Raw genomic sequence first — 11,505 nt, 5'->3', positions numbered from 1 at the left:
GGAAGTTTACTGGGCAGACGTAATTGACATTTGAGCAATGAGCTTTATATACCAATAATCTGTTCAGCAAGGAAATGCCACTTAGCTTTTAATCACCCATTTTTGATCCTGTTTATCCAATACAGGGTCACAGGGGAGACGGAGCCTCCCAGCAACCAACGGGCACAAAGCAGAACACACTCTGGACAAGACACCAGTCCATCACAGGGCACACACTCACTCACACCAGGCCCCATTTTCCAGGAAGCCAAATAGCCTACCAATTATGTCTTTGGACTGTGGGAGCACCCAGAGGAAATGCATACAAACACGGGGAGAACATACAAACTCCACACAGATAACCCAGGGCCCCAGCACTGTGAAGCAGCAATGCAATTTATCCAACTAATGTCTAGACTGCGTGTACAGAAAGGCCACAGGGGTGTGTAGAATCTGGGCAGATTTAAACCCCAAACTGAAAATGAAACAAGGCTTCACTGACCAATTCTTGAATGAGTTGCTGCTCTTGTACCAGCCTCAAGATTTATTATAGCGCATTTCGAATTACAGTGAATACTCCACATTTAGAACTTATCCTTAACCAACACCTCACTAGGTTATACCCGAGACACAAACAGGAAACATGATTTAGTTAACTGAATATTTATTCTCACTGTCTTCTGTAAACATTTATGCAGCAAAAATCATTTTACTTGTTAAATTATTCCCATGGCTATACTCATGTCACATACAAAAAGGAAAATATTTTTGAAAAGTGCACTTTTCAAGTCACACTTCAAAAATAACTCTACATGCTGTGAAAAGACTAAAACATGCAATGCAAGTTGCATATCTCCAAAGGTCATCCACACTGCCAGAGAAACAAGTTTTTTTTTAATTCTAAATGACCTAGTTTTTTAGTCAAATCAAGTACTTTAAATTGAGAAGAGAAATGTTTCATCATGTTCTACATTTAGTACATGATCACTGTTCATACTGATTTGACAGGCTCACTAATTTACCATACATTTTAGGTCTACGTTCTCTGTGCTTATGTTACACAATTGATGCATTTCACAACAATATCAACAATTTCAAATAATGCCTCATTTAATATTTTATTCAAAGCAAACTTGTCAATTAAAACCACAAATGCACCAAGGAAAAAATACTTCCATGAAACTGAATACTGGATTAAAAAAAACTGAAGGTTTCCAACCCTCTCTATTTAATAAAACAAAATATGCTGAACAATGCAATCAAAAGTAAAATACAATGGCCAATTTATGCACTACATAGGTCAACATGGATCAATTACAAACTCTGACAGGATTACTCCTTAGCAAAAGAACACAGGTATGTCCGAGTCAGTGGAATCTCTCTCATCTTCAAGAGCTGGAAGGAGATCAGTGCCTGGCAGATAACAGTGAGGTGAGTTACATGGTCTCTTCACATTCTGGTTTTTCACATGAGCAGGAAGGGTGGTTTGCGGAGGAGAACCCACATCTCCTTGACCTACAACAAAGCTGGCTCTTTCTTTAAGAGGCTGGTGATCTCTGGGCACCAGGCTTGCTTCTTGTGGACTATCTACACTCTCCTCTATGAAGTCTCCTTTCAATACCTTTGCAGTGTCAGAAGAGATACAACCTTGATCATGCTGTCCACTAGATCGTGCTGGGGGAGCCATCAGTGCACCATTCTGTAAGAGAAAAGGGGTGATGTGTTTATCTAGGTCTACTAGATCAGCTTCCTTCAAAGACACCACATCTCCATCTTCTAAAGCCTTTGGAAGGGTTTGCTTGGCGTCTTCCACACTGATTTCATTTAATACATCTAGTTGACCATTGTTCTGGTTGTTTTTGATATTATGGCATTCAAGGTGTTCATCAGGGTCTACTGTTTTCCTAAAACAAAGGTTGGATCTGGATATAAGCAACGCTTCCAGGTTCACATCAGTCCATTCTTCCTCATTCATGTCTTGTGGTTCTTGGCTTTGCTCAGGAAGTTCTGGAGACACATGGGGATTTGCCTTACTTACAGTATCCGTGTCATCCTGATCCTTTAAAGCAGTCCCATCGTCTGAAAGATCCTGGTTCTTCAAGGCAGTCATCAAATCGCTAAGAATCGCTCCAAGGATGACATGATCCTCTGTCTCAGGGTCCATATTACTGGGGTCCATTGAAGCCACATCTTCGAACCATGGTTCAGCATGGCCTTCTGGATCAGGAGGACAGGAGAGATCATCCACTTGACCAACGTCCAGTGGAGACGTGACAGGGAGGGTGCTGCTGGTGCTGCCCTCGTCTCCAGCCTCACTGTTGGATTCAAGGTGCTTTCCCACCGATTCCCTGCAAAGATCAACACCAGCACTTACACCAGGGATCTCAAACAATCCCTGGAGATTCTACTGTCGTCTGGTTTTTGTTTGTCACGTTCGTTCTAGTTGTATTTATTTATTCTCAGTTACGTAGCTACTCTAAATATTTAATTACCTGCATAACTATAATGCTTTTAACTAGGCACCAAGGTGAATAGGTAACCATGACATTAACCAACTGCACAACTTGTAGGATCAACTGTAAACGTCCAGAGAACAATCTTATATGTCGACCTAATTTTCCAAATTAAATCACATTGGAACAGAACCAGAATACAAAAGGACGTCCGGGAATGGCGTGCAAGACCCCCCGATTTACAGGGATAAAAGACCTGATACTCAAACACCAAACTTGTGTATGGTTGTGGTCCTAGTTATGAACCATAGTTCTACCAGAAATACAGTACATTCATCAGAGAATATCAGATGTCATGCAGTTCTCAGAACAAAGTATCTAACACTGCTTTGAAGCACAGCTGTAGGAGACCGGCTACAGCTATAAACCGCTAGGGGGATGCAGAGATAAAGAGTGGCATCAGGATTTATTTTACCATTATATGGCTCTGACATCTATAGGCACATAAATTCTCTTGGCGAAATTAAACTAACATATAAATAACAGTGCATTCAGTTTTCTCTTTGCTTGTTCGCGACACCGTAGAATTTGACAAAAATAAAGCTACCGTGATGGCCAAGGCAGTGCAGCACTCCCTGAAGTGGAGAACACAACCTATGGGCTGCTGGAAATGGGAAAATTCACTAACTCTGCACCCTTTTTTGCCATTATCACTCTATAAAAGGCTATATTCTGCCAAAATAAAAGATCCAACAGCTAATATTCCATTTAATCTCTGGCTTATTTTTGGAGCTGGAGGGGTGAATGCTGATCCTATGCAAGTAAATTTGCATGGTTCTGTGCTCGAACAAAAATCATCCTTATTGCTTTAAAAAGTGCAGCTAGGCTACCTCGCTTTCTGTAACTGGCAGATTCTGTGCTAGTGTTTGAAAAGCAGACTCTTGATTCATCTGTAAAGATTAATCATCCATCCTTTGGTTGAGATGTTAAACTGAAGTGAGGAATACTTGATCATTCAAGATCCAAAGCCACTCTTAGCAAGAACAGACATGTCTGCTGGATTGCAAATTTAGCCCCCAAATTAACCCTCAATTAAACTAGCCTGGCAAATTCACACTTTTCTTTCTGATCTGTTGGAACAAAATAGCTGCTATGAATTAAACATGTAGATGCTACACTGATGGACAAAGCTGTTTTGTATTCTTTGGGATGAAAAATGACAGGAACTGGTCTAGAGGTAATTGGAGAATTAATGTCTGTTCTAAATGCCTAGGCCAAAAAGCATGCTTCTTACATAGTGACTACCCCAATTATACAGATAAACAAAAGCTCCATCAGTGATTAAGTCCACAACATATCACAAGCTACATGCAGACGTAGACAATATTGCTGCCCCACCTCTTGCATTTCATACCTGCAACATTTTGCAACTAAAAATTCAATATCATTTTGAAGGGAAATTAAGTGCATGATCCCAGACATCTGTAGCTCATGTAACAGGCTGGGATAGTGAGCCTTATGTTCAACACTGTTCTTACCTCCACGAGTTCCCATGTTCCTGGCTCTCCGCCTGATCCTGGCAGACGTAGCCAGGGTTCTCTTTTCCAGGATTCTTCCTGACTTGGGAGCTATTGGCCGGCATGTCCAGCCTGCGCTGACCAGTGTCCTCTGCAGAATCCTCTTCAAAAGAGCCATCTGCCCATAAATCAGTATGCTAATGAGGACGGTGACTTTCAAAGCGGCAATACTGCAGCAAGACCGACTGTTCAAAAGAAAGTCTCACCAATTTTAACACTGAAACACACCAAGGGGCATAAAAGAACTATGAAGTGTTTCAAAAAGAATAGAAAGCATATCCTTAAGCAAGGAGTTGTGGGTGCATGCAAAAGGACATCCAGCCATGTTTCTGATTCCCTGGCTTCTGTCAAGAAACACCTGAATGAGATCCTTGGATCACTTAGCTCCTAGCTTCCAAATGAACAGCATTCTCTGGCATGTCACCTCTTACATTCTTACATACCCTAAAGTAACACTACTGCAGGTCTTCCATTCAAACAAAGAGGATGTTTAAAGTAGTAATGGTTTCAAACCTTTTTAAAAACGTATTTAGATTCTAAAAAATCATTTGACACTTTCCAGTCGCATACTGTAACACCAAATCCAGTTTCTGATGATGGCTTTCCATTGGTTTTGGGCAAAAAAATCTCTCGAAAGCTGCTAGCAAAGGAAAACAGGAAAATGCCATCAAATGCATAGGTTTGGTCTTAGCTGTTGATAGGAGGGTGTAAATTCAGGTTTAATTTGAGCCTCAAAGTCAGATAAGGCTACATTAACACACAGGCATCTTTAGCAGACTAAACAATAAGCTCATCTCTCTCATAGTATCATCCAGACAATGGCACCCATAACATCACAACATGAGGTACGGTTGTGTTACAATACAGTTTTCACGCATCTTACATCCACTCACTTAAGTTTCTTCAATTTAATCCACAGTAACTAATGCCGTTTCGTAAGGGGAGATGAATGAAGCTTTGCAGACATGCTTCTACAGGTCCTTCATGCGCCCCTGCCATGACACCAGCCACACATCCTTACAGGAAGCCCAGCACAGCCCTGATCAAGATCTGACAAGTCATAGGAGCTGCTGTTTTGCCAAGGGACCTAGCTAACTAAAACCCGCTGCTGACAGTGACAGCCTGCCCATTGTGCGCCACATGGGGAATCCCAGTCTCAGTCGGCTAGTGACCAAGCGCTAAGACACTTGGGGGCCCGCAATCTGAGGGGAGGAGAAGGGGAATTGAGCTCCAGCCATGCAAAAGAAAAATCTGGAATTCAGGCAATTCGAAGGCTGACCAAGACCAAGTTAGAAACAATGAAAATAAAAAGAGTAAAAGAATGAAGAACAATTGACGCCCTAAACACATGGACTGAATTTTGGGATAGCAACAGCAACATGGTCTTCTTAAATCACAGTAAATCAATCTCAAATTTACCTGAGATAAAGTGATCCACACTTTCTTTTCTCCTTTTAAGGATGGTTTCAAGTTCAGGCTCTGCGGAGCTGCTGCTGACTTCCAGTTGCTCCTCTTGGTCGCAGACATCTTTGAAAGTCCCCTCAAAAATGGCACAAAGAGAGAGGTAAGGTCATTGCAGGCCCCAGGCAGCAAGTTAAATGGCTCCCAGTCCCTTTTCATTTTCTTTAAGCAGACATCAAGCCAATATAAAAGCACAGAGCCAAACGAACACAGAAGTGGTTTTTTAGCATCCCTGCCAACAATGCCCAAGACTAGCTTCAAATGAAAATCTAGCGCAGAATGTCCTCATTGGGCAATCCGCCAACCGAGCACCAGGCAGTTACAAAACAGCTGGGGCTCAGTATGCCTCTCCTCGGCTCTTGCAAATTTGAGTTGGTAAATTCATCGCATTTTAAAAAAGTAGCCAGTTAACTGGATGAATACTGAATCGCACAATATTCTCCTGCTACTATCTCCTAAAGCAAAGCAACCCTAGTTTTACTGGAGGGGAAAAAATGCAGATGTTTTGGTCAGGTGCACATCTTTAAGGCCCCAGGGCTCTACATTTATGCAACTTGATTAAAACAAATTCAGAGCAGGAAAGAAACGTTGCTCTACATCATAAGGTCAATATCTTTTGGTTAAGAAGATAAAGTTATCTGGCTCACAACCAATACAGCATCAGAGCTTTGGAAAATACTGGGCAGTAGATTTTTGGATGGGGATGGGAGATTGGATCTCAGTGGCATTTAAAAAGCTGGGATCAGCTACTTTCAATAAAAATGGGTATAACCTATATTTTAAGACTGGCACTTCAGAAAGTACACAAAATACAGGCCTCTACCGGTAGATAGGAGTACTGCATACATCCCAGTCCGTATACAGTATGATCAGCACTGCCTACTGATCTTCTAAAGGGCATTTTCCTTTTATAAAAGTAGCATGCCAGCTTTATAAAGGTGCCACTATGAAGCTGCATGAACGCAAATGTGAAAAATATTCACATAATTCATGATTTGGTCTTACCTTTTGTACCTGTATAACACGTCTTAAGGAAACCCCATTTCTGATCATTTCCAGGACCTCGTTCATGCCAGGGCATTGATGGTTGGTAGAGACGTCATCTACAAGAGAACAGCCAGATCATCTGGGTTTATAGTAAAACTCGGACTTCAGATTTTAATGCTTTTAATATGAATACGTGTTTTTTACTTTGAAGAGAATGGGTTCACTGGCTCTATTCAGGACAAAGCTAAGATGTACTGTAGTCACTCAGGTGACTGTTTATAAAACATCAGTAAATCTATGAATCGGAAAAGTTCTAAAATGTACACAGCCAAAATGGCAGATGAAATCTACTTATTTAAAAGTAGCATTTCACATTTTTGTCTACAACAAGATTTCAAAGTGATAACATTTCATCAAACAGATCTTGACACTGAGATATCCAGCTGTTTACACACTTGTAGCTCTTTCAGGCGAGGCTGGTGAGTAGTTTTCTTGCTGTGTGCAAGATGGGTCTTGCTCTTTAGAGTCCTTCTTTTTTTGGATGATTGACAATAAGGATCTGCAACAGACAAAAGTACTTAAGGAATTGAGCATTTCAGCACCACAGTCACAAGTGAAGCAGACAAGCTACACCAATTTTTTAAAAAGAAAAGTTACTTCAAGTCTGTCTAGAAAAACAAAACTTCACTCTTTATGTGAAATTCTGACTTCTGACAGTCCTCACTGTTTAAACTTTTATGGTAAATTACTCTGTATAAGTGGAACCAAGAGGCACTTTACACAAAGGGATGTGAGAGTTTGGAACAGCCACATGGAAATGCCAATAAACAGCTGGATAAGATTTTCAGATCAATTAGCTAGTAGTAAGCAAATGAACCAAATGGGGCAAATTGGTCTTTTGTGTATACACATGTTTTGTGACAGACACAATCCAGTTGTCCAGACAAATTCTAAATCTTCATAGTTTTAATTTACCAAGCAGCAGCCTGCATTATACAGAAGTGGTGAATGACAGAAATGATGTGTGAATGTTACCTGGAGACTGTAACATTCTGTTCCAAAGGACACCTGTCAGGAGGAGAGTTTTCCCCAAGCTCTGGGTTTATGACCCAGTCAAAGCTGTCTCACCTGAGGGGGTGGAGAAGAGGAGGAGGAGTGGGCAGAGGGGGTGGGGTGGGCGGTCTGGGAGGCGACAGGGTGTGTGGTGGGTTCTCCACCAGCTGGAGACGTTTCTGTAAAACAGCAACTAAAAGGAGAGAATGGCAAGCTTGAGTGACACAGACAGAGAGCAGACTGCAGCTTCAAAAACACGACACTATGGAAGGTCTCCATGGAAAGGTGCCGTGGCAGGGGCAGTTGGGCATTAGGGCAGCACAGTGGTGCAGGGGTTCAGATTGCTGCCTCACAGCATTGGGGCCTGAGCGCCCCAGGAACTGATCCCTTCTGTTTTCCCCGTGTCTATGTGTGCTTCCTCCAGTTCTCTGGTTTGTTCCTACAGTCCAAAGGCATGCTGGTATTTTCATTGGCTTCTGGGAACTGTATGTGTCTGCGTGTCTGCCCAGGTGTACCCCGTCTTGCGCCCACTGCCTGCCAGGATAGGCTCCGGTACCCATGTGAGCCCAAACTGGATAAAGCAGTTAGTAAAGGGATGAATGGATGGAGGAAGGGGGGCGGGGTGTTAATATTGTTTTAAAAAAACTCAGTGACATGATCTAGACTAACATGATGACCATATCTATATTCAGGCCCCTCTTTTGACTGACTGCATAGTTCCAGTAGTCACAATTTCAGGCCCCACCTGGTACATGTCCTTACGGGCGCTAGGGATGAAAAAGAGACAAAGGAGGTACTGTAGGAAAGTGTATTCTAGAGACAGTCCTGAGGAATTTTATTTGTTCTAGTTTGCATCATGCATGTAGTGAAAGCACTGTAACTGCAAACAAGTCATTAGCTTAAAAAAGAATCATTCAAGATTAAAAGTTTTAGACTTCTAGACAGTTTAATAGCACAGCCAGAACAAAAGGGTGGGAGAGGGTCCCTTTCGTGGTGTCAGGAGATACTGCACTTGGGAGGGTTAAATATCTTATCGTTATCGACGATTCATTTAATTCCAGGGTTATGTCCTAGAATGTGGGTCTGAAGCCCCTAATCATAAAAAAAAAAAACTTACCCTCGTGTTTGAGGTCCCGGACACTCTGGTTAGCCTGGTGCACCTGTTTTTCCAGCTCGCGTTTCTCCCTCTCTGCCACTGCCAGCTGCTGTTTGATCAGCCTGTAGCCTCGGCCTCGGTCTTCTTCTGAGCTGAGCACTGCTGGTCCAGTCCAGCCGCTCTGCAGAGGAAGAGAGGGTGGAGAGAGACACCTTTCAGAATGTCACATAGTCCTTTGTCCCCTCTGCAATAAAACTACTCAATGAAGGTATTAAAATGTATCCCCCCCATCTATCCATCCAACTATTTACACATCACATACTGTTGTTGTGATTTCATGTGACCCCAATATTTTGCTTGAATGTTTTGTACTTCTGTGGGAGAAGCCAAAGACAAATTTCCACAGCAGTGGACAATAAAGTATCAATCTACAGCTGAGCGTCCCAGGGCCTTCCCCCTCAGCCACCTGACAAACAGCTCCACTCAACATCATCTGAAACCCTACCAGTGTCAAGTCCAGCCAAACCTTTCCTACATCAAAAAGCCGTTAAACACGAAGATGGTTTTGAGCTGGTCAGTATGCAGTGTATTCAAGGGGGAAGATGTTCACTACATCAGCTTTAGTTCAAACTTTAGGTGCCTCCTAAAACAGCAGGGATTCCAAAAACTGGGGACCCACAAGCCTCCTGGCTTTCCCTCAGCTCTCTTACATAGTGCGCCCTTAACTAACCTAATAGGATTAACTGGAAGTGTTTAATCAAAATAGATCTGTAATGATACAGCAGGGGGGTGTCTGTTCCACACAGCATTTCCCATTTGAATATTCCTTATTTGTACAACGAAAGCATACAGAACTGATCACAGGCACAGAAAAGGCGTAGTATTGTATGAAGGTGTGACGCTTTGCAGTCAGCAGGGTTTTTTCCACGAGTTACTGGCGTTACATGGAAAAACTTCAAACACACCAAGTGCAATACATCAAGAGTGATGTACTTTGCACATACCAAGTGCATGGCCTTTAATTTGAAATCGCATATTTGCCTTTACACAGTACAGAAGATCCCAGCTTTGAACACATCCTTCAGAAGAAAAAGATGATCAAGGTTATCTCTGCCCAGGGTGGGATGCCTGTTTCACACTAGAAACTGCTCTTTTGGCTAGCTCTAGGATTCTGCAAACTCACAGGAAAAAAAAGCGTGTGAAGGAGCTGGACTCATTCTGGAGCCCCAGAACACCTTTACCTGTCCCGGGAAACCCAGCACCCCTCGCTCTTCAGCCTCGCTCACGGCCACTTCATCCTGTTGGTGTTCGGTGGACTCCAGACGCCCTCGCGAATCTAAAAAAAAAGGCGTCAACGGAGAGAACAATCCTGCGTTATTGATGTAGGTTAAAATTCAAAAGGTTTATAACTTTTTAAACAAACGGAGGGGCGGTGGCATATGGAACCGAAGCCCTCGATGCCTGTTTAAACTGATCGTCGATGGCGTCGACATTAAACCACTTTTGTGAACGCGTTAAGTATTAAATGTGAAAGAATCAGTAACGCAATGGCACACCACTGCAGGACGCCTACCTTCCTGGCTAGACAAGCTTTCCTTCTGATCAAACACCGCGGACAGATAGCCAATATTCACGTGCGCAACTTGATGAACAACCGGATCGCGCTGAAAAGGGAGAAAAAAAAGAGAGAGAAATCTTCTCTGACTCGGAAAGCTCTCTTTATGGCCACACGCAATATTTGACTTGGCATTGGTAAAAACATCTCTGATTCAGAACACATTGGAAGATTCAGCCTTACTTCAGTATTCTCGACCTTTCGTAGCGTTTCGTTGTTTTTCTTTTCCCCCGCCTGCTGTTGGCCATCTGGGGAGGTTTGCAAAAGGCCTTGGATAAGCAAATATGAGAGCAAAACAACAGGACATAAAATATATGTCGAATTAAATTTACAATCCAAACCTTTGTCCTGGCCTTTCTGACAGCAACACAAAGCCGTCCAAATGTTTCCGGACATGCCGAGACGCACACCTTTCCCTAACTCTGTACGACTGAACCTGATCAACAGCTATTTAAAAACTCTCACAATCACAAGTATCAATTAACTCGCTCAATCAGCCTGTCGGTACCCAAGCGCCTCTACCAGTCTTAAAAGAAATTTGTCTTTCAAAGCGCATGCAAAATTTCGAACGCGCTGGAACGAACTTATCGCGGTGTCCCGTGGCTCATGTGAGCATGACAGCACGGAGTTTTTTTTAGGACTAATTTAATTCCTGTTTTTTTTTTATTCCAATAATGAGCAACTTTAAAAAAAAACAGCTCACCAAACAAGCCCTAAAAGGGTCAAGAGTTGTTAAGCGTCGGTTCAACTCAGAACCCCATCAGATTCAGTCAGGATTTTCACAAATGCGCTGGGAACACTTTTCGTTTTGGTTGACACAAAGTGACCCGCTTCATTCACACAGCCAGGCTGCTGCTGACAACTAGAGCCGGGCATGAAGGCGAGAGCAGCTGTTCATAGAGAAAATAGTGTGATGGCTAGAACTATTGAAAATGGATCATGCCTAAAGTTTTGTCTTTGAAAAGTGTGTCGTAATTCGTGTTTAAAATTTCTCTATGTCTAAGTATTTTGCGAACCTTAACGGTTTCTATTGAAGACCGCTATATTCGCGCCAGATATTCATTGGTAAACTAAAGTAAAACCTGAAAATTAAAGGTCTGGGCAGTCATCAGTTCTAATTTATCCACCTTCCAGCTACAGACTGACAACTGTGTTCTAACCAAACTTGAATGCTATCAGAATAGGTTCCCTTATAGTAATGTCCCGGTTTAGCAGAAACATTTGTTAATACGGTAAGAAGCAACAAGACCACTTTGCGCTAGAGATGACCTGTTAGTCGCGTAG

At 42.5% G+C, this 11,505-nt stretch overlaps 1 protein-coding gene across 4 annotated transcripts; it reads right to left on the bottom strand.

The window, feature by feature from the left end:
* Positions 1–626: 626 nt before the first annotated feature.
* On the bottom strand, positions 627–10,821 carry LOC107077601 (uncharacterized). 4 transcript variants are annotated; one of them, XM_015349166.2, is made up of 12 exons: positions 10,563–10,820; positions 10,405–10,469; positions 10,180–10,270; positions 9,848–9,942; positions 8,628–8,787; positions 7,586–7,703; positions 6,913–7,016; positions 6,476–6,573; positions 5,429–5,549; positions 3,971–4,127; positions 2,018–2,327; positions 627–1,678 (listed from the first exon to the last, which is right to left on the bottom strand). In XM_015349166.2, the coding sequence occupies exons 1-12, from the start codon at positions 10,615–10,617 to the stop codon at positions 1,319–1,321; spliced, it is 1,734 nt and encodes a 577-aa protein (XP_015204652.2). In that variant the 5' UTR covers positions 10,618–10,820; the 3' UTR covers positions 627–1,318. The 4 variants fall into 4 exon arrangements, 3 of the variants coding, with proteins under 3 accessions (XP_015204652.2, XP_069039345.1, XP_069039351.1); XR_001478626.2 differs by having other exon boundaries at positions 1,586–1,678; positions 5,429–5,536; positions 10,563–10,821; XM_069183244.1 differs by having other exon boundaries at positions 627–2,327; positions 10,563–10,821.
* Between the last annotated feature and the right edge of the window lie 684 nt (positions 10,822–11,505).

Source organism: Lepisosteus oculatus, chromosome 2, assembly GCF_040954835.1.
Source record: "Lepisosteus oculatus isolate fLepOcu1 chromosome 2, fLepOcu1.hap2, whole genome shotgun sequence".
NCBI classification, from domain to species: Eukaryota; Metazoa; Chordata; class Actinopteri; order Semionotiformes; family Lepisosteidae; genus Lepisosteus; species Lepisosteus oculatus.
Note: the sequence above shows the minus strand (reverse complement) of the source record. Positions and strands in the feature narration are given on the sequence as shown.

Bases quoted from the DNA above. Each gene is read 5' to 3' on its own strand.
- LOC107077601 (XM_069183244.1), bottom strand. From the start codon at position 10,617: ATGTCCGGAAACATTTGGACGGCTTTGTGTTGCTGTCAGAAAGGCCAG. The intron at 8,788-9,847 runs GTAAAGGTGTTC...CTTCCTCTGCAG, and splicing joins TGCTGGGTTTCCCGGGACAG to AGCGGCTGGACTGGACCAGC. The intron at 7,704-8,627 runs GTAAGTTTTTTT...CTCTCCTTTTAG, and splicing joins CCGGGACCTCAAACACGAGG to TTGCTGTTTTACAGAAACGT.